We start from the raw sequence: 24200 nt of genomic DNA on the forward strand, positions 1-24200 counted from the left end.
TTTTAACGAGAACAGTAAACTTCTATTATACTTTGGTATGATAGATAAAAATATATATGTTAGTAGAATCACTCAAAAACTTTTTTGAAACCATGCAGATGGCCCCACTAGCCAGAAAATATTTCTAAAGTTTTTCTTTTTCATTTTTCAATATGATGACATAATTAATATTTTAAAACATCTGTAGAAATACCTGGATTTTCCCATGAAGGTCTGGAAATCCACCAATAAAGACAGATCCTGATTTTGGCAGGGGTTTTCCAAGTACATGACTGATAGATTGGCATGTTTGTGTATTCCTCCCTAAAATAGTCAGCTCAGCTTTACATGGATACAGTTCTTGCCTGTAACCATTTAAGAAAGAAATGTATGGTTTTAGTATGAGTCATATAAACATTTATCTGACAAATTAATTAAGCTTTTATCAAAAGAATAATTTAAGTAAATAGATTATTTCACAATAAAACAAAGTCAGAAGTAGATTAATCTGTTATAAATTAGAAATCCTTAATGCTTTAAGTACATAAATACAAAGTTACAGTTTGACAAAACAACAAATTATAGCAATCAACTAATGAAATAAATAAATCCTGATAAGCAGATCTTTCTCAATTGTAACTGAAACAATGATGGATTACAATATTCCATTTTAGCTTTTTACATTGTTAAATTTTCTGTATGAGTGAAAAATATTAAAAAGAATCAAATTTCAATCCAGTCATACAGTGTACAATATATACTTAGGTGGAAAACAGATATATTGCAGACAGTAATTAGTTGTAGAAATATAAATTATACCAATAAGCAAAGCACAGAAAAATTAACAAATGAATAAATCAAATATAACTTAATTAGGAAGATCACAGTAATAATTTCCATATGCCCATTCTTTTAGAAAGATGAAAAAGACAAAATACTTTGTCAATACTTTAACATGTAGATATGCGTGTGTCATTTACTCTAGCCATATGTTTAACTAATTGTTTAATCCAGAGATTGACAAACTATATCCTAGGCCAAATCTTGCCTGCCATCTCTAAGTAAATAAAGTTTAATTGGCACACAGCCATATGTTTCTTTACATATAGTCTATGGGTTTTTTCATAACAGAATTGAATAATTGAAACAAAACTTTAAGTCCCAAAAGGCCAAAATTATTTACTATCTAACCCTTATAGAAAAAGTTGGTAGATGCACTATCTATTCAATTTATCTATTAACCAAGCAAGTAAGCTTTATCATAATCCTTTTCAAAATAATAGTACACATATTATAAAAGACACCTACATAGCATCCAACAATCAATGCCATTCTGTTCCATGAATATGTGACATTCTGGTTTTCGTATATTTATATTGAATTATGGCATACATAATAAAGAGGGTAAAGGATAAAGCTCTATGAAATATTATAGTGTGAACATAGTCAAGTAACCACTACCTGGGACAAAAGGCACAAAATTACTACCTAGATGACTCCACTACAACATACACAAGCATGCACACACATGCACGGACACACACGCACACACATACTCTCACAACTCTTCTATCCTCATTCAACATTATGTTTTTCAGATATATAGTTTTGAATTGAATAGTTTATTTATTTTCAAGGTATATAGCCAGATACTTCACAAATTATTCTAATGTTGGTATACTGTGAAATTTTAAATTGTTGAGCTATGAATAGTGCTGCTATAGACATGCTTGTATGTATTGTTTGATGTATAGAAATGTGCATTTCTGTTGAGCATTTAACAAAAAGGTACTTAGAGTTCTATGTTCAGTATATGTGCTCTACTGGTTATATATTTTGCAAGGATTTTCTTTTTACTTTGGGTATCTTACTGTTTTAGTTTTTTAATGGTGTTTTTTAATAATCAGAAGTTTTTTATCTTAATTTATACCAATTGATCAATCTTTTCCTTAATAATTAGTATTTTGTTGTTGTTGTTCCTGACTTACTCCATTTTTGAAAATATATTTTACTATTGACATTTAGATCTACAATCCACCTGAGATTGGTTTTTATATAGTCCCAAGTATGTATCAGTTTTTATCTTTTCTCTATGGAAATCCAATTGACTCAGTAACATGAGTGGAAGAAAACTATCCATTCTCCACTGTTCTGCAGTATTGCTTCTGTCGTAAATCATGTCCATATGTATGTAGGTCTGTTTCTAGACTCTTTTCTGTTCTACTGGTCAATTTTTCTATCTTTGTACCAATATATCAATGTCTTAAGACTTACTCTAAAAATACAGTATTTAATACACAGTAGAGTAAGCCCTCCTACTTCATTTTTTCCCCCTTAACATTGTTTTGGCTGTGTGTGTGCACTCATGTGTGCACACACGGGGGTGTGTGTGTGTGTGTGTGTTCCTGGGCTCTCTCTCTTTTATTGGTTCGTAGTTCTACCTTTGTGTCAATATTACACTGCCTGATACTGATACTGCCTAATGCTAATGCCTTATAAGTATTGATATTTTGTATAGCAAATTATCTTACTTTGCTCAGTTTTTTTAATTGAGATAATTAAATATCCCTTTCTTTTCTTTCTTATGTGTGATGAATTATGTTTGCTGGTTTTCAAAAGTTTGGGTGTATTCTTGGAGTAAGTTTAACTTGGTTATGATATATGGCTTTCTTATATAACACTGGATTTACTTTTCCATCTATTAAGGAATTTTTACATACAGTTAATAAGGGATAGACTTTTCAATTTCAATACATGTACTGCTCTGGTAAAATTTTAGTATCAAGGCTATGCTGTCCTCACATTCAGAAAGTTTGTGTTACATTTATGTTATATCTACCTTTTATGTACGATAGAATTCACTAGTGTAGCCTACTGGGCCTGAAATTTTCTTTGTGTTTTCTTTGTGGAGATGATACATATGGATTACATGTATTTAGTTGATATAAATTATCTATGATCATGTCTATTTTGTCACACTGTATTTTTTCTAGGATTTTTTAATCTAAAATTTCAAAGTTATTGGCAAAAATGTTTTATAATTTCCTTTTGTTATATTGGTATTAGTTTTGGAACTCCCACGTCTGCCATTTTTTGGTATGGTATTTGGCTAATTATGTCTTTCTAATTTTGTTTTGTAAATCAATGTTGGTAGAAAGCAGAAAATTTCAAAGAACACACTTTCGGCATTGTTGATATTCTCCATTCTCTGTTTTCTATTTCATTGACTTCTGCTCTTTATGATTTCCTTCCTTTAACTTTCTCTGTGCTTAATTTACTCTTTTGTTTCTAAGGTTTTTAATCTAACATGCGCTTTCAGGATAGAAAATTTTTTCTAAACACCAATCTAACCATATTCAACAAGTTCTATTTTTCATTATTATCTGTTCAAAATATTTTCTAATTTCCTTTGTGATTGTTTTCTTTGGCCTCAGTGGTATTTAGAATTGCATTGTCAAATTCACAAATACACAGGTATTTTTCTGGTCATTTTTTAATATTCTAATTTTAGCTCAAATTGAGATTGTCCAGAAAATATTATCTTTAAACTTTTAATAATTTTATAGGTATTTAATAATAGGTATTGAAGGTAGATGCCAGGAAAGGCCAAGTAACTGCTGAACACCATAAAGTTGTGGCTGACCTACATTGGTATTATTTGCATGCTTACCACATTATCACACAGCAAGTTTTAAACTTGAACATGTTAGGAGACAGAAGGAGAGGGATTAAATAGGTCAATCCTGTAAATGATCCTCTTTCAGTAAGAAACTTGAACACGCGTTAGGAGACGGAAGGAGATGGATTAAACAGGTCAATCCTTTAAACTATTCTCTTTTAATTCTTTGAAGTATGTTGACTCAGGCTGCATTGCCCAGCATATGGTCAATTTTAATGATATTTTCATGACACTGGAAAGTCTGTTGTTTGGTGAAGTGTTCTTGATATGTGAATATTGTCAGGTTTTACACACACACACACACAAATATACACACATTCAAACACATTTATCCACATACACACACATACCACAAATATACAGACATTCAAACACATTTATGCAGGTTTATAATACATTTACAATAAATATAATAAAACAGTGAAATCATGTCTATGATGTTTGCACCTTTTTTCTTCTTGAGAAAATATTTACACATATTCTTCAAATCCTCCTATCTATATCATGATATAAACCTCATAGACCTAAGACCAGGTATGGTCATGCAGCCAACTTTGGGGCTTTGATAAAGAAAGCTTTGACAATTTTTTGAAAATATCAATGATATTCCCTATGTTAAGAATATGAGAGAAAAAATGGTTCAACATTTTTAGAAACCACTGGATATTCTTGGATTCTGTATTTAGAAGCAAACTAGAAGCTTTCTGGGTTAATGACTTCTTACAATTAAACTGTTAAAAATATCTGAGGGAGAATATAGCTTCCAGGAAGCTATTCATTAAATGATAAAAATAAAAAAGCACAATTGCTTTAATAATTCTCTAAAATTTAATGTTTGGAAAAAGAGTTTGTACTGTTTTATGATATTAAAATAGCAACAATAATTATTCACTAACACTTTGCTAATGAACTCATTTCTTATAAATGAAACACATTAAGATATCAAATATATTTATTTGATCTTTGATTATGACAACTGAAAGACTAACATAAAACTATATGAACTCTATGTTTTCTTTCCTTACTATACAAGCAATATAAGCTCATTATAAAATTTCATAAAAATAAACAAATTTACCCAACATCCACATTTGGCTTTTATAATTATATCAATTATTATATCAATTGACCTAAAATATAGGTCAATAACTATATATCTGGATTTATTTTCTGGTTTTCACTATTTTCTCTTATATGACTATATCACTATTTAAGTGAATCCCATTATTGGCTATTTAGTTTATTTTTTGAAATTATAGAATCACACCACATTTATGTAGTAATTAATACTTGGGAAGTCATCTCACCCTTATTTAGTTATTTTCTCATAAGGAGAATTTATTCACTAGAGGTGAATTATTGAATCAAATTATAAGCAATTTTAATGATTTATCATCAAATTGCTGGCCTGCTCTGCAAACTTTGTACCTGTTCATCTAAAACCTACAATTACATAAGCCAACTCCTTGAAATAATTTTTTTAATATAAGTTTTCTGTTAGTTCTGTTTCCCTGGTAAGACCCTGACTGAAATTTTGGTACCTGGAGTATGGAGAGTATCAAGATGACTGAATTTTTGACTCATTGTACAAAAATATCTCTTATATTTTCTTATTTGAAACTGTATTAGTGCTGATGGAGTATAAAATTTGACTTTTTAATTGGAGCTGGTCCTGATAATAGTTTCTGTTAAAATCTCAATTCATGTCTCTCTCAAATAGTATTAGCTGCATGGAATTCAGTTCCTCAAGATTTTCTGCAGAACAGCAATGGATCAGGTGATTAGCCTTTGACTATCAACTCTAAGCTAGAGAATTGCTATGATTTTTGAAATAAATAAATGAACAGAAGAAAAAGGATTTTGGGGAAAAGTTAATATATCATGGGGGAAATTATTTATAGATATATTGCATTTGTGGTTTTTCCTTGAAACTTAGGATTTTTATTATTTTAGAGAGTTTCTATTCATTGTCACAGAAGGTAGTCAGCTTCACCATCGGGAATACTATTATCTATATAATAATTGTGCAGGTTTTCACCTTTGGATAAGTATGGGAATTTTTCTTTCATACTTAAAATTCTTCATGGTTATTCTTGTTTTCAAAGTTATTATCTTATCTGAAATAAATTACCCATTGTAAATGAATACAAGGATGGCACATCATCGTTTCTCATACATATATTCAGAGAGCTGGCAGCTGTGTTGCAGGAAGATGAAAGGTAAGCACGCCTCCATTGTAACTACGTAGGCCATCAGGTTTTCTTTGCCATAGATGCAATTCTAATATTTCATCTAGCAGCTTGTTATTTTATTCAAGAGGCACACTTTTTAACAGCAGTCGTATCTTTCCCCTTAGGCTTATTAGAGCAGAGGCAATCTTGTGCTGATTGTGCTCGATTGAATCTAACATGAATTGACTGAATGTAGAAAAACAGTCCTATAACATTATTGTTTAGCATTTGCTGATGAACAGTTTGCTTAGCTCACCATGCAGTGTAAATTTTTTCCATCAAGGCTCTTTAAATGCTTTTTCTAAAATCAGCACTGAGGGTGCTTTAAAGGTCAAATGAGCAGAATAGTTTTTCTTTTTTGCATAATTGTATGTAAAACTGTCTTGAGGACCACTGGTGTTTGAACTACCTTTAATTGTTCTTCCAAACTTACAGTGATTGTTCAGGTTTGTCATTTGGACTGACATATTAGTAATCACTAACTACTCTCCACTAAGTAGAATATGGAAGAAAAATTTAGTGAGCCATAAATTCTATCCATTAAGTTTATGTATTCAGAGTAGATGCCTGGAAAGGTCAAGTAACTGCTGAACACCATAGAGATGAGGGTGACCTACTGCGATATTATTCACATAGCTACTGCAACATTACACAGCAAGTTCTAAACTTGCACAGGTGTTAGCAAAGACTGAGGGGATAGATGAAACAGGCAAATTCTGTAGATAAATATTTAAAAAGGCAGAAAATAGCAAAATTCCATCATGTTGGAAATCAACTCTCTCATCTGATCATCTTTGAGCATTACGATGGTCAACCTTCAGAAATTACTGACTCAAACCTTAAGCTTAACAAAATTGTTCTTAACTGAAAGCAATAAACCTTCCTATAAAACCTGAGTATGTGTGTGTCTACTTTGTTGTTTATCATATTTGCATTAAAAAATTGATTCTACCAGTCATAAAAATATAAAAAAATTAGTATGAAATAAAAGCAAATGTACCCTTTTAAGAAAGATTCAGGCCTGTAAGTTGGCCATTCACACAAATATAAATAAAAATTATAAGCATCAACTTAGATTTTTGATGAAGACACACTTTTTTATTGATACATGATAGTTGTACATATTTATGGGGTACATGTGATTTTTGGGGCAATATTTTTATCTTATCAAATTACCCCATATATCTACAGATATTTTATATTTAAGTGAATATAAAATATATTCATTAGCTTAAAAATACTTATTAAACTCCAACTACAAATGGATTTTTAAAGCGAGTTAAACAGATACAGTGGATATTTCTGTTAGGGAGACTTATTCAATTCTCATAATATTTATTCAAGTAATTTCCACAGGTGACATGGAACTGTCCCCAGATTCCACTATATCTTGTCATATCTCTGAAAAACTTAAAATGAACTTCCTCACTTAAAACTTTGAATGGTAGACTATTGCCAAAAGAATTAAGTCTAAACACGTTCATTTGGAATTCAAGCCCCCACGTTTCCAGTTTAGGCTTTTCTTATTTGGTTATCTATATCTATGACAGCTCAACAACAGAAATTTTATGCTGTACTTGTCAGTCTCTTAGTTATCTTAACATGTCCACTTGTCTATGAATTCTTCTGGCCCTTTGCTGAATCCTGTTTCCCCACTTGCCAAGGTTTTTATTTTACCAACTGATATATTACTTATAATTAAGACTTTATCTAAGATCCACCTATTACCTAAAAAGTTTCTAATATTTGCAATCTTAGTGATCTCTTTAATGTCTAACACCATTAAAGTGTGCCACTCATTTTTGCATTCAATTACATATTGCTTTCTCCTTTTATGTGATTGTATGATATTTATGTTTTGTTTCTCCAGTAAAAAAATAACCTCTCAATTGGCAGAGTTATGATTTATCCATCTTTGATTTCTTAATAAAACTTAGGCTTTTGACTAAGGACTTAGAAAATAAATTTTTGAGTTTTAGTTGATAGGAACAACTGTGTTCCTAGAAATGTACCAAATATTCCCTTCTATCCTAAATAAATGTGTTTCTAAGGTAGTGACCTTTTCATTCGCAGGAAGCCATCAAGTTGCCAGGTGCTTAAATGGCACCTCCTTCGACCACAGATTGCTTCTGGTCTTTATGTTAGGATCAGATCATTCGTTTGCCCATGGGGCTTCCCACTGGCAAAGTAACTGTTTGCATTCATTGAGCACTAGTCAGATTTCCTAACACTGATGGGCAATTGAACAAAGATTAGCTAAAAATTTTGAATTCAAAATTAAAAATATGCAATTCAATTGTTCTCTGGCAAATTCTAAAGTAAGGATTATTCTGGTTGATTTTTTTCTTTTAGGGTACATAATCTTAAGAACTGTGTAGATAGACTTTCTTTTTCCTTTTGTGTTTGTACGTGGGACAAAAAATATTTCCATATCGTGTTATGATTCTTCTGAAAGGACTGCTAGAACTTCAGATCTTTTCACTGAATAGATTTTAAAATATGTTTTTGCATTTGTGATTGAGATTAATTATCAGTGATATGGTTAATACTCCACATTAATCATTGTGATTCTAATTATATTATATTTCAGGAGCTGTAGAACAATACTCAATAATAAAATAATTGACATTAGATTATTAAATACTAAGATCACTGAAAATTTAATCAAGAACAATATATCCAATTATCATTATCATTATGAGCAATTAAGCCACATCTAGTAATATTCTCTTGAGATAAAATATAGACTTTATAAAAAGAAAACACCAAGAGAACTAGGTTAATTTAGCATACATTTATATTTTATATTATTTGGCAAAATTGTGTAAAAATATTTAAAAATATGGTACTTGACAATTTATGAATATTCACAAAATATGTCTTTGAAATTTTATTTTTCTTAATTATTAAAAGGATTAAAAAAAAAAAAAGTAATTTTTTTTTTTTTCTGAGATGGAGTCTCGCTCTGTCACCCAGGGTGTAGTGCAGTGGTGCAATATTGGCTCACTGCAACCTCCGCCTCCTGGGTTCAAGCAATTCTCCTGCCTCAGCCTCCCAAGCAGCTGGGATTACAGGCATGTGGCACTACGCCCGGCTAATTTGTTTGTATTTTTAATAGAGATGGGGTTTCACCCTATTGGCCAGGCTGGTCTCGAACTCCTGACCTTGTGATCTGCCTGCCTCAGCTTCCCAAAGTGCTGGGATTACAGGCGTGAGCTACTGTGCCCGGCCCTCAAAGCAATTTTTAAATTTAATTTGTTAGATACTTTTCTTCCTATCATGGGCAATCCTGAAGAGAATATTGGGCCATGTTGTGAACGCCTCCAAGCCTTCCTCAGATCAGCAAGAACAATTCAAGAAAACACCAGAAGTAGAGGTGATAAAGCAAGACTGCTTATTTAGAGAAATAAAGGGAAGATCAAAAGACACCTTCAAAATGACTTGTGTAATGCAATTTTCCTCTGAGAAACTGGATTTTTTCAGAGGAAAATCCAGTTTTTTGTTCATGAATCCAAAAATCAGCCCGTTGAGTGGCTGAGATGTTGGGAGTTTGTGTAGGGCTTACCTTGAAAGTGTATTTCTTATATTCTGTGCTGGGGGTGGTTAGCCTATTACAGTTTCAAGAGTGATGGCTATTTAATTATATAAAATTGGGAAGTAAATCCCTAGTCAGATTAGTCACATAATTAAGTTTGACAAAGCTCAATATTATATTTGGGCATTTTTAGCTCAATCTAGTTGCATATTCACAACAACTCATAAAATCTATTAGCCTTCAACAACGTCACTGGAGCTTTTAGTTTACTTTGCTGTAACACATGAGGGATAAAAGAGACAATGAGGCATACTCACTTGAAGCCATATATGCTGTTGATTCACCTGAATTTCATTTCAGAAACACGTAAATTATTTTTGTTCCCTAGTCCTTTTTCTAAATTGTAACATAGAGTGTGTATGTTTCTGTGTGTGTGTGTGTGAGTGTGTGTGTGCGCGCGTGTGCTTTTAAGAGGAAATAAGGAAAGCCTGGTCTTTGGGGTAAGAAAGGCTCCATTTCAAATCCCAGCTTTACCATTTATTATCTAGCAGACTTTTACTTTTTATTTCTCAGATAGGTATTTTAAAATACTACCACGTGTCAGGCAAGACAGTCCACACTGGATGCAAGATTAACAAAACAGCATTAGGGCCCTTCTTTTGTAATTCAAATCTCAAGGGAGAGGACAATATGCATCAAATATCACGATGCTTAATGGGGCTGGGGACTGATTTAATTTGAAATGTGAGGGAACACACTCCAAAGGAAGTGAGATTTGAGTTGGAGTCTAAATAATAAATAAGAATCAGTGGACTGGCAGAATTAGGTAAGAGTGTGCTAGGCAGAGGGAACAGTATATACAAAAGTTCTTGGGGGCAGAAGGTAAGAAGGCATGAGTTGAAATAAATCCTGAAGAATTGATGTAGAATCATACCACGTGTGGGAACATTGATGGGGAAAATGGGATTAGAGAAAAAGTCAAGGCCACTTAACTTTTTTTAAACACTCTTATTTATTTTATTTTATTTATTTTAAAGTTCTGGGGTACCTGTGCAGGGTGTGCAGATTTGTTACATACGTAAACGTGTGCCATGGTGGTTTGCTGCACCTATCAACACATCACCTAGGTATTAAGCCCAGCATGCATTAGCTATTTTTCCTGATGCTCTCCCCGACTATTCCCCCAACAGGCCCCAGTGTCACATTCTGTTTTCACATCCATGAAGTGACATATCTAAATTTATTGCTAAAAATGTATATCTTAATTAACCCATCCTTTCATTGTCAAATAGGAGACTTGGGAAATTAGAACAAAGTTAGGTGTTCAGTGGATGTTAATTTTCTTCTTAAAGGGAGTTTGTGTTGTTCTGGTTTGGAGCTATTTATGACAAACCCACAGCCAATATCATACTGAATGGGCAAAAACTGGAGGTATTCCCTTTGAAAACTGGTACAAGACAAGGATGCCTTCTCTTACCACTCCTATTCAATATAGTATTAGAAGTTCTGGCCCAGTAATCAGGCAAGAGAAAGAAATAAAGTATATTCAATTAGCAAAAGCGGAAGTCAAATTGTCTCTGTTTGCAGATGACGTGATTGTATATTTAGAAAACGCCATCGTCTCAGCCCAAAATCTCCTTAAGCTGATAAGCAACTTCAGCAAAGTATCAGGATACAAAATCAATGTGCAAAAATTGCAAGCATTCCTATACACCAATAACAGACAGAGAGCCAAATCATAGGTGAACTCCCTTTCACAATTGCTACAAAGAGAATAAAATATCTAGGAATCAAACTTACAAGGATGTGAAGGACCTCAAGGGAGAACTACAAACCAATGCTGAAGGAAACAAGAGAGGAAACAAACAAATGGAAAAACATTCCATGCTCATGAATAGGAAGAAGCAATATCGTGAAAAGTAATTTATAATTTCAATGCTATCCCCATCAAGCTACCATTGACTTTCTTTACAGAATTGGAAAAAACTACTTTAAATTTCACATGGAACCAAAAAAAAATCCCACATAGCCAAGGCAATGTGAAGCCAAAAGAATAAAGCTGGAGACATCACACTACCTGACTTCAAACTATACTACAAGTTCACAGTAACCAAAACAGCATGGTACTGGTAGCAAAACAGATATACATAGACCAACGGAACATAACAGAGGCCTCAGAAATACCACCACACATCTACAACAATTTGATCTTTGACAAACCTGACAAAAACAAGCAATAAAGAAATGATTCCCTATTTAATAAATGGTATTGGGAAAACTGGCTAGCCATATGCAGAAAGCTGAAACTGGATCCCTTCCTTACACCTTATACAAAAATTAACTCAAGATGGATTAAAGACTTAAATGTAAAACCTAAAACCATAAAAACCCTAGAAGAAAACCTAGGCAGTATCATTCAGGACATAGGCATGGGCAAAGACTTCATGACTAAAACACCAAAAGCAAAGGCAACACAAGCTAAAATTGACAAATAGGATCTAACTAAACTAAAGAGCTTCTGCACAGCAAAAGAAACTATCATCAGAGTGAACAGGCCTCCTACAGAATGGGAGAAAATTTTTGCAATCCATCAATCTGACAAAGGGCTAATATCCAGAATCTACAAAGAACTTACACACATTTACAAGAAAAAAAACTCCCATCAAAAAGTGAGCAAAGGATATGAACAGACACTTCTCAAAAAAAGACATTTATGCAGCCAACTAACATGAAAAAATGCTCGTCATTAGTCATTAGAGAAATGCAAATCAAATCTGCACTGAGATACCATCTCATGCCAGTTAGAATGGTGATCATTAACAAGTCAGGAAACAACAGATGCTGGAGAGGATGTGGAGAAATAGGAATGCTTTTACACTGTTGGTAGGAGTATAAATTAGTTCAACCATTGTGGAAGACAGTGTGGCAATTCCTTAAGGATCTAGAACTAGAAAATTGACCCAGCCGTCCCATTACTGGGTATATACCCAAAGGATAATAAATCATTCTACTATAAAGACACATGCACACATATGTTCACTGCGGCACTGTTCACAATGTAAACACTTGGAACCAACCCAAATGCCCATCAATGATGGAATGGATAAAGAAAATGTGGCACATATACACCATGGAATACTATGCAGCCATAAAAAAGGATGAGTTCATGTCCTTTGCAGGGACATGGATGAAGCAGGAAACCATCATTCTCAGCAAACTAACGCATGAACAGAAAACCAAACACTGCATGTTCTCACTCATAAGTGGGAGTTTAAAAATGAGATCACATGGACACAGGGAGGGGATCATCACACACTGGGGCCTGTCATGGGGTGGGGGGCTGGGTGAGGGATAGCATTAGGAGAAATACCTAGTGTAGATGACGGGTTGATGGGTGCAACAAACCACCATGGAACATGTATACCTATGTAACAAACCTGCACATTCTACACATGTACCCCAGAACTTAAAGTATAATTTAAAAAAGGAAGAAAAAGGGTTCATCAATTAATATGGAAGATAACACCATTTATGGCAAAACAGAGGTGCTGGAATATCTTGGTATATTTGATGCTAATGAAAGAAGTGGGGCTTCTAATTCCTCACAGGCGATATTAAGCCAGATTCAGTACTATACAAATGTAAATTGTTTTCAAGGAATGTTTTATATGCTATTTTAAGAATTAGATACATACAATTTAAAATATAACTATATGGTATTAGCATATATATGTACATATATGTGTATGTATGCACACATTATTATCATTATTATTTTTGAGGTGGAGTTTTGCTCTTGTTGCCCATGCTGGAGTGCAATGGTGTGATCTTGGCTCACTGCAACCTCCGCCTCCTGGGTTCAAGTGATTCTCCTGCCTCAGCCTCTCGAGTAGCTGAGATTACAGATGCCCACCACCATGCCCAGCTAATTTTTTGTATTTTTAGTAGAGACGGGGTTTCACTATGTTGGCCAGGCTGGTCTCAAACTCCTGACCTCAGGTGATCGACCCGCCTCTTCAAGTGCTGGGATTACAGGCATGAGCCACGGCGTCCAGCCACACACATTATTTTTTTTTTTAAAGGGAATACATAACAGAGGTTTACCATAAATTATCTTCGGAGTATTATTTCTCCTTATTCTGCTCTAAACCTTTGGAGAAGGAATGGTTTAATGGAAGAGAAAATGGAGAATAAATAATGAGTTAACTGAAATGTTTTCTCATTACTATGTGTTTGAAACATAATGCTTTATAGTTCAAGGCCTGTAAGACCTTTAGATATACAATATAAATGTGATTGTGACTGCTGCGTAAGAGAAAGAAAAACATTAAGTCACACTATGCAGCTCAGCCTCACACCAATCACCTGAGGAGGAAGAGAGGATGCCTAAGAACAACATGAAGGACAATTCTGTGACCAAATATTTTTAAGTACGCTGGTACATATATTTCCACAATTTAAAAAATCTGAATGCTTAAAGGAGATGTATATCTGGGAAAGTAATGATTCCAAGACTTGAGCCCCAGCTGGGGTACAGGGATAGTATGAATCCCAAGACAGGGTATTCTCCTAAAACTGAGTTTGTCTTTTCTAGAAAGCCCTGCATAACGTGTATTTCTGTGAGAAAAAAATACAATATAGAATGTATTCCTTCTCCTGTGAGAAGAGATACAAAAAGCAAACTTCTGTAGTGTCTGTAGGGTACAGAGAATTGGTAAACTCTGAAATTATACCACAGTCAATATGACTCTTTTGTTTTTTCTTCCAACTTGTATTAGGTTGGTGCAAAAGTAATTGTGATTTTTGCTATGTTCAGGGCATACATGTGCAGGCTTGTTACGTGGGCAAACTGTATGTTGCTGGGGTTTGGTGTACAAATGACTTTGTCACCCAGGTAATAATCATACAAACCAACAGGAAGATTTTCATTCTTCACACCCTCTTCCCATTCTCAACCTTCAAGTAGGCCCTGTGCTTATTGTTCTTTTTGTTTCCAAGTGTACTCATTGTTTAGCTCTCATTTATAAGTGAGAACATGTTGTATTTGGTTTTCTGTTCTTACTTTAATTTGCTTAGGATTATGGCCTCCAGCTGCATCTATGTTACTGAAAAGGATGTGATTTCATTCCCTTTTATGGCTGCATAGTATTCCATGGTGTATATGCACCACACTTTCTTTATCCAGTCCACTATTTATGGGCATCTAGGTTGATTCCATATCTTTTCTATTGTAAAAAGTACTGCAATGCACATATGACTGCATGTGTTTTTATAGCAGAACGATTTATATTCCATTAGGTATATACCCAGCAATGGGATTGTTGGGTTGAATGGTAGTTCTGTTTTAAGTTCTTTGAGAAGTCACCAGGCATGCCAGACTCCAAAAGCAATTGCAACCAAAACAAAAATTGACAAGTGGGACCAAATTAAACTAAAGAGCTTCTACATAGAAAAAGGTGATCCTTGAGAGCACAACACAGTTTTTTTTCCTTTTCTTTCCATTCAAAGAGCTGGAAGTTTAATCTAGCAAAATGCAAAGCAATTCTTACCAAGACATGGCCACAAATAGACCATGCCACTGGTCATGAGGCTTTGGTTGAACTAATTTCACCAATTTTATATGTTGATTATTAGAATCTGAAAAAATGCTCATTATTTTGTGTGCATTGGCTTGTTTCAGAAAGTAGAAAGCAAAGTGAAACCTGAGTAAAGGCAAGAGATACATGGTTTTTGTTCAGGGAAGCTAGTAACACACACTATAGTAATTTGTTGATATATCAATTTACGTTGATAGGTCTATAGGGTCTCAAGTACATTTATGCACATTTTGATAAATCTAAATTTTTTTAAAGACATGTACTATGAAAGTGCTCTTAGTGAGGATTTATTTGGGAGACAAAAGGAGGGAAAACAAATTCATTTATTTAGGGGTAAGTTTTTATATAGCCTGCGTTTAAAAAATCCAGCACTACCTTTAAGAGTAACTAGTGATTCTTATCCGTAGAGGGGAACACAGATGAGTTACTCTTGGGGCATTTATAATTGTAAAAATTAGGGCATTCATGGACTCTTAAGATTTAATAGGACTGTGTTAGTGCAGAAAAAAAAAGAGATTCAGGGCATTTAACCAGGCAGGACCCATGAGTCTGTGAATTAACACAACATTTTGGGGTCCTGGCTAACATTTTATCTTTGCATCCAACAGTCAGATTCTGTTCTGCAGAAACTCAAGTTAAAAATAAAATCTGATTTATTATATTTTCTTACCATGGAATGAGAGTGAATCCTCAAAATAGTATCTGAGACTGAATATGATTTTTATTATACCTAGTTTCAAGGCTTTACTAATTGAAAATGAGTCTCATTGCTATCTTGTCACTATTGGGAAACTTCACGTCCAATGAGCCTTTTACTTCCACTGAAGCAAGAACTGAAACTGTCTCTAAGGGGAAAAGATGGCTAATAATCACTGCCATTGAAAGACAATCTTAGTTGGATTTAAATGAAAACTAAATTTTTTTTATTATCTGGTTCCAAATGCCATTCTTTCTTTCTTTCACAGTCATATTTAAATCTAAGAAGCCCAATTCATTGTTGTGTGTATGTATTTGTGAGGAAAGCGTGTTTATAATATTTTCATAAAACATGAAAAATTCTGTCTTTGTCTTTTAGAGTAATATGACAAATAAAACACATCGACTCTAGCCAGAACACTGGCTTGACTGAAATATTACGTGGTCACCCTGATGTGTATGTATTGGTTTTTACTGTGTGTCTGTGTACTTTCACCTACTATGATGATAAACTTTCTGTGCACTGTTCAAGGACACTTTCTTTCCTCAGACAAAATCTGTAACATTTATGCTGAGTGAAAAACATTAGAATTTTGGATATTCAACATTTTTAGTTGGGTAGTAATCTTTATTTTAATCTTGGTTTTAACTACCAGCATAAGGTTTAATCAGCTTTTAAGAAAATGTGGACTGTTTTAAGTCTTTAGAAGCTCAATATGAATGATTTTACACATTACAAAGTGTATGTGTGGGGATAATCAGGAGAGAAACACTGAATCTTGCTTAAAGGGATGTTGAAAAGCCACAGTTCTATTTTTAAGTAAGACAGCTATTTAATGATATATTGAAGATTTTATATAAAAATTAACCTGACCATTCACAAATTATAAAATAATGGTTTATATTAGAAGTTAGTGAGAAAATGATTACAATACAGCATCATATAACACCATATAGGAGAAAAATCTTGACAATCCATAAAACATAAAACAGTAACAAGCAGAACACAAATTATTGAAATTAGGTTAAAGTCTCTCAAATTTGGAGAATTAAATAAAAGACACATGTGAGAACCAACGACTCAGAAGTGAGTTGGCAAAGTTAGATCATACAAATGGAATCCAAAAAATCAGGTCAAGCATTAGCATTCAGTAGCAATCAAAATTCAAAACAGAAAATAAGACAATTAGGCTCATACATTTATAAAAGTCACAAAGCAGTTTAAATATATAAAATAGGCTGAGTGGCATGGCTCAAACTTGTAATCTCAGCACTTTGTGAGGCTGAGGCAGGATGATCACTTGAGGCCAGGAGTTCCAGACCAGCCTGGACAACCTAGTGAGATCCTACTAATATACAAAAATTTATTTCAAAACTAGCCAGGTGCGGTGGCTTGCACTTGTAGTCCTACCTATTTGAGAGGCTGATTTGGGAGGACTCCTTGAGCCTAGGAGTTTGAGGCTGCAGTGAGCTATGATTGTGCCACTGCACCCTAGTCTTGGTGACAAATTGAGACCTTGTATCAAATATATGTACATACACATGTATCAAATATATATACATACACATATATATACACACACGTATATGAATATACACATATATGTGTATATGAATATGTATATGAATATGAATGTATATGAATATGTATACTAATATGAATATACACATATATGAGATACACATATATGTTTGCATATATGTATATTTGTATATATGTATGTAATATATACATGTATATATGTATATATGTTTATATATGCATTCATATATGTATATATATACAAGTATATATAAAATGATAAATGTGTATTAATAAAATCTGTTATGAATTCAAGAGGTATGAATTGATACCCAAATATAGCCTAGAAATTTAATACATCATTACTAGATTATGAAATAAACTGAAAAAATAAATAATATGGAACATTTGAAAAATATGGCCAATAAAATGTAATTAAAATCTATATATCAAAATTTTGCCTATAAACATAATATACATAATTTTCTAATATCCACAGAATATTTTATATTTGTTTTATATTTTGCGACCAATAATATTTTAGTAAATTTTCCTAAAAGCACACAAAAAATAATCATTCTTTGACAAACTAGTATAAGAAGTTTTAAAGAAAAAATTTGAATAGCCTATTTAAAACAATTGTCCCCAAATAATGAAGAATGAGGACTCAGGCGATTTAGACTGAGGAGATCTTGAAAGGTCTTTGTTAGTATTTATTTATCTAATACTGTGTCTACCTAACTATATCAGATGAATATTGGGGTTGGTAGAGATATATAGGAAGATGCATAAGTATAGAAGAAAAGGAGAAGGCATTTGAGATGCTGAGGGTGTTAATAATGGCAAATTTGTTTTTCAAAAATAGTAGAAGTTGATGTCTAGTAATATCCTCATTTAAAAAATTTTTTTTCTCTCTTTTCCTGAGGACCCTCAAGTGTGTCAGCTGTGAAGCATGTACTGTATTCTTCTGGTGGAAATTAGCATGGCCACTACATCACGAATGGATATTATCTCAAAAGTTAATTGTATTACTAGTTCTGTTTAAAGATTAAGAATCAGACATGTACAATTATCTTCTATCACCTCTCCTTCGTGAGATTCAACTTTCTTTTTCTTTACTATGAATAAAACAAACTAAAAATTCACAAAGATATAGAAAATGCACGTGTATATAAGTGGATGGTAAAGTTAAAAAAAAATAAAGAGACAAAATTTTGGATGGAGAAGTGCTAACTAATTTAGCAGAATTTATGATTCATGTCTGTGGAGGAGGATACTAGTAGAAGAGAGCCAGCTGATTCCACCAAACTGCTAAAAGGCCAAACTCCTATACAGGCTGCAAGGAGCAGGATTAAAACTATGGATACTAGTTGAAGCTTATGTTCAGGGCAAGTAAATTCCCCTTTCTCACCTTGTGCAGCCGTATATTCTCCACTCTCCCTTAAAGGAGATTAGATATTTATCCCCTCTACTCTGCCATAGTTTTGGCAGTGGTTCTGATTCTCCATCCTCCAAACTCCTGTCAGATAGTGCCATCTACACAGCTCCAAGATCTAGGCTATGGTCATACTTTCTCCTTCTCAGGCCTGCAGTTGGTAATGGCTTCTCAGCCATCATTAGTCTCCTGATGCTTCCGTTGCCAATGTCCAAACATCTATAAATTATCTTTTCATTAAACTCTGTTTAAGCCCTTTGAGTATAAATGTATTTGTCTCCGGCTGGGACCACGATTGATACATCAGAGAACAGACAAAATCTTCAAAAAACTGTAATTGAATAACATCCTCAGGGAGAAAACAGAAGGTTATTCTTGTCCAAACAACAACAACAACAACAACAAACCCCCCAAAAAAACCTCTCCCCCACAAAAAAAACAGTATCAGGAAGAACACAAAGTAAAGAAAATATTCTAAAGGTTAGGACAAAAGGTAAAAATATAGAAAATCAATGAAAGAATTTAAGGGACTAAGAGACTAGTACCGCTGTACCATGCCACAAAGGCTTATGGGAATCCAGCAGAGTGAAAGATAAAAGAAAAACACTAAGTACATGCTATGGTCTAAATATTTGTGTCTTCCCAAATTCATATGTTGAAATTCTAACGCCCAAGTTGATGGTATTAGGATGTGATGTGTTTGAGAGGTGGTTAGGTCACGGAGGCAGATTCCTCATGAAAAAGATTAGTGCCTTTAGAAGAAAAGTCTGAGAGACACCATTCACCTTTTCCACCACGTAAGGACACTATGAGAAGGCGTCATCTATGAACCAGGAATTCTGCCCTTACCAATGACTGAATCAGCTGGTCCCTAGAACATGTACTTCCTAGCCTCCAGAGCTGCGACAATTCATTTTCTGTTATTTATAAGCTACCCAGTTCATAGCATTTGGTTATAGCAGCCAAAATGGAGTAAGATTGTACAACTTTGTGAAATTTCAGGAGACTAAAAATAGAGAAGAAACTTTAAAAGTTTCCTGAGAAATGAAGAGAAATTAAAAGATATCATATACAAATAAATATCTGAAAGTTATTAGATATTTCATAGGAACGCAGGATGCTAGAAATCAATGGAGCCATGCCTTCAAAATTCTGAGGGAAATGGTTCATGTTCTGTGTATAAATCTGTGTAAAATTAAGTTTGAGGGTAGAACAGATATACAAAAAGATGTGGCAAGATTGTCACTTTCCAGGCAACCTTGATTCAAAAAGCTAATATATACTATGTTCCAGCATTTTATATCAGACAAATGAAACAAAGTTAGAAAGAGAAAATAAGACATTCAGTAACCATTTGGCCAAACATAGAATAGCAAAGCGAAATTTCATCGCTAGGAACCATAAAGTAAATCTCATGAAGAGTTAAAAAAAGATAATCATAATAAAATTACGCAAATAATAAACAAGGACATTATTTACTGGGTAGAGGGTGGTGAGGTTGTAAGAAAAGGAAAGCTCACTGTAGTATAATACTTGGCTGTGCCAAACATCAGCATATGCCATTTATAATGGTTTATACTTTGCCCATTGCTTTTCAAACAATGGACCTAATTTTGGGGATGATCAAGCAAAACAATCAGAGTTGATGTAAGATAGGCAAATCCTCATTCTTCATAACAAAAAGTCAGTGATAATTTTGGAAATGAATGCATAAAAATAGTAAAACATACTGTTTACTTGGAAGTATGAATATTGAAATATAGCAGAAACTCTTGAAAATGTATAGGTAATTACCTTTGAAATAAAGTAGGATTTGGAGAGGATGAATATGTCTATCTCTCACTCTTTAGTTTTCTAATAAAATTACAGATGACTTTGATATAAAATCCAGTGCAAAAATGCAACAAACACAATAGTTGTATGAACACAAACAATAGGCAATATGTGACCAGAAGAACCACACTGGCGAAGAAAAGATTCTGGTTGTTGCCAACCAACAACTACACTAAATGGATTGCAGCACCTTTAGTATCTGGTGTCAGCCTTGATGGTGTTTGAAGTACACTGAGAGCCACACAGGTGTTTTTCATGTAACTATAGGTAAATTCTTTTCAAACAAGAACATATAGGCCTTATGTCTTTGGACACAGAAAGCACAAGTTCCACAAGGTCACATGGCACCCCTGTATTTTCAATTCTGCTTTTTGTGATGCTCTAAAAAACAATAAATGTTTTATTCAAACTGCATCTATGTAGCTTCTCAGTCATGGCATCACTGGCCATGTTTATTTGAGACTAAACATCATCATGGTTTACGTTCTCTCCGTCCTAATAGAGAATTACTCTTGGTGAGAACATCAAGCATGCTCTGCCTGTATCATATTGCTCTTGGATGTGTTATGAATGAGTCTGAGGCCCATTCTGAGGGTACAATGTTCTGTCCATATGCATTAAGAGTAAATGCTTCAGTTACTGGGAGGAGTTCACAAGTTCCATTATTTTAAGCTGTGAAGTGTGGGATTTTTTATTGACCTATTTTGAAAGTATGTTTACTCAATAATAAAAATTGCTAGTGATTTTGCAGTGTTCTTCAAATCATAAGGCATAAAGCTAGATGTTTTTAATTGTACTTTAGCATCTCATAAGGAAATGCTCTCAAATAAGCCTCAGGCAAATGGTAAGCTGTTGACATTCCCTTTGGAAAAATTTCATTTGATTATAGTAGTATTTGTCTTTCTCCTAAATATTAAAATAAAACAAGCTGAAGTTTCTAAGCTTTATAGAAACTATCACAGAGAGTTTTGTCTTTCCTTTTTAACATATTGGACAAAAACTGAGCTTAATGTATAAAAGGCTACTTTCAGCAAAGCTGCTCATGTGCTATTCCAAAAGAAGTTGATCTCTCCTTGGAAAGGATCCTAGAAAACTGAATTGGAGGCAGATTTTTTGGCCACCTTCACACATGAATTTCTTCAGAGTAGTGGCAGAAATCAATGGTTTCCTTAAATAAAGCACTCCAGGGACAGAAGAAATCATAGCTTGGCTCAGTTCCTGGAATTTGTGTTTTTGCTTGTATGATCATTCCTTAGCAAGTACTTTCAAAGTCAAATCCCTTTTTCTACATTTATAATCAAAAGGAATAAGAACCTAAACTCAGATATAAAATTCTGATGCTTAAAGTAATTCTCATCCTAGTGTTATCAAATCTTCATTTTCTAGTCTCTGATCTATGGCAGCTGAACTTATGCCAAATTAACAAGAGCAGCAGTAAACCACTCAATTTCTGAGCTTATTAAAATTATTCCATATTTTAGTGTATGTGGATGCATCTCTGCATGAGTTTTATGAGTTCTTTATAAGCCGTTAGGTCTTTTTTTTTTTTTTCTTTTCCTCTGGTTTGTTTTGTCTTCCTTATATTAACTCATTTATTCACACTTAATTCATTCATTTATTCATTAGGCAAAGCTTATAAATACTTAATATTTAGCACTCACCATAGCTAAGTGCTAAGAAATTGGAGGTTTAACTTTATTTCTGCATCTTTATTTTGAACTTTTTTGAGACATTAGTGGTACATCTTAGTAAAATTTTCTAAGTTCTATCCAGGCACTTGGGTAAATTTTCCAAATATTACCCAGCATAATATGGCTGTCCTTAGGTAAAAGATAATGATATATAACAAAAAATATCAATGTTGATAACCTAATAACAATCTCATTAGCTAACATTTATTAAGTGATACTAAATGGTTTCACCTATTTTAGCTTTTTTGATCCTCAATAAACCCAGTAAAACTGAGAAGTTGTGGGACTTGACCCAAACTGCACAGCAAGTGATGGTGGTAGTAGAACTCTGGTTGTCCAACTCAAGAACTCATTCTTTTCACGACAACATTGTACGGTACTGCAATAATAATGACATAATGTTGACTGAACCATTACTTCATGTTCCTGGACACAGTGGTATGATAATTAGAGCTTTTATACATTACAATGAAAAGCTATACACATATATTTGTAATTTTAAAATGCTCAAGAGTAAAAACAATTACAAACATTTATCGAGCACTTTCTATATGCAAGGCATATGTAGTACCTTATACTATATGCACAATTACCCTCTGCAGCAGGTATTATTATTACCTGCATTTAGCAAATGAGAGATTTAAGGTTCTGAGTTGTTTGGTAACAGGTACAGGGGTTTACAATGGGTAGCAGTGCTAGAATTTGCTTTTAATTTGCTTGTTTCCAGAAACTTGTTTTAATTGGTATGCTTTACTTCCTCTCTTAAAAAAAAAGTGAAAACCATTTATACCTTATCAAAATAGGCCATTTAGATACATTTTGTTGGTGGTGAATTAGATTGCATTGAATAATGACAAATTTCTGACAATTATAAAGAAGTGACATTCAGGAAGAATTTTTTTTATTTAGTTGCATACTAGTTATTATTTCAGGAATAATATTTTAAAAATCTAGTTTTCAAACTCTAGCAAATATTGCATATTCTTACATGTAAGCATTGTGTTTTTTTTTTTTTTTTTGACAGCATCTCACTGTGTTGCCCAGGCTGGAGTGCAGTGGCGCAATCTTGGCTCACTGCAACCTCGGCCTCCTGGGTTCAAGTGATTCTTCTGCCTCAGTCTCCCAAGTAGCTGGCACTACAGGTGCACACCACCAAGCCTGGCTAATTGTTCTGTGTCTTTAGTGGAGATGGGTTTCACCATATAGGCCAGGCTAGTCTTGAACTCCAGACCTCAAGTGATCCACCTGCCTTGGCCTCCCAAAATGCTAGGATTACAGGCATGAGCCACTGCACCTGGCCTACAGTCTTGCTACTAATATTATTTAAATTAAAATATTTATAACACAACAATGTTTTTCAAAAATGTTTTTATATCATTGTTTAGATTCCAGAGTGATGACATAAGAGAAATTCTAGGGGAGACAGGGAAACCACAGGGTGGGGCTAATAGTTCCCTACCCAACTCTTCCTATTATCTCCAATCCAGGCCTCAAACGGAAGAGGCTATCCTTTAATTATTTCATACTGTAGCTATCTACGCAACACCTTATTAAAAAAAAAAAACTCTCTGCAAAGTTGTGGTATGGCTATTTAGTTCTTCATGATTGAGTACACTTGATACATATTAAAGTATGTGTCTTAAGAAGCTTCAGAGTAATATTTTTGAAAATCATAACCTTTTTATTTTCTAATAACCAGTTCTATGCTATTTCTTATAGGGCAGAAAGCACTAAAGTGAGTTTCTTCTTGCCTTTAAGTCTAAAGGAGTGTTTCCTGTGTTCTGCCCTCTGTGTGTTTGAATGAGAAAACCAGGCAAAATAGGTCTATTTCACCAGAGACCGGTGTGATCAGATCACATTAATATCTACGTGATACCTGCACCATCTATGCCTTGGCACTGTGATAAAATCACAGGGACAGAGAAGGAAACTCTCATTGACTGAAATTGATTTTCTGTTAGCTCATCAGAATAGGGACTAGAAATGTAAATTAAGTTGAGAT

The 24200-nt window shown here is 33.7% G+C and overlaps 1 protein-coding gene across 1 annotated transcript in view; it reads right to left on the bottom strand.

The window, feature by feature from the left end:
• The window catches only part of EYS (eyes shut homolog), a 1986267-nt gene that overhangs the window by 694772 nt on the left and 1267295 nt on the right, over nt 1-24200 (bottom strand). The window contains 1 exon segment of the mRNA NM_001374351.1: nt 194-344. Within this exon segment, the coding sequence (NP_001361280.1) occupies nt 194-344 (151 nt within the window).

The sequence above is a fragment of the Pongo abelii genome, chromosome 5 (assembly GCF_028885655.2).
Source record: "Pongo abelii isolate AG06213 chromosome 5, NHGRI_mPonAbe1-v2.0_pri, whole genome shotgun sequence".
Taxonomy (NCBI): Eukaryota; Metazoa; Chordata; class Mammalia; order Primates; family Hominidae; genus Pongo; species Pongo abelii.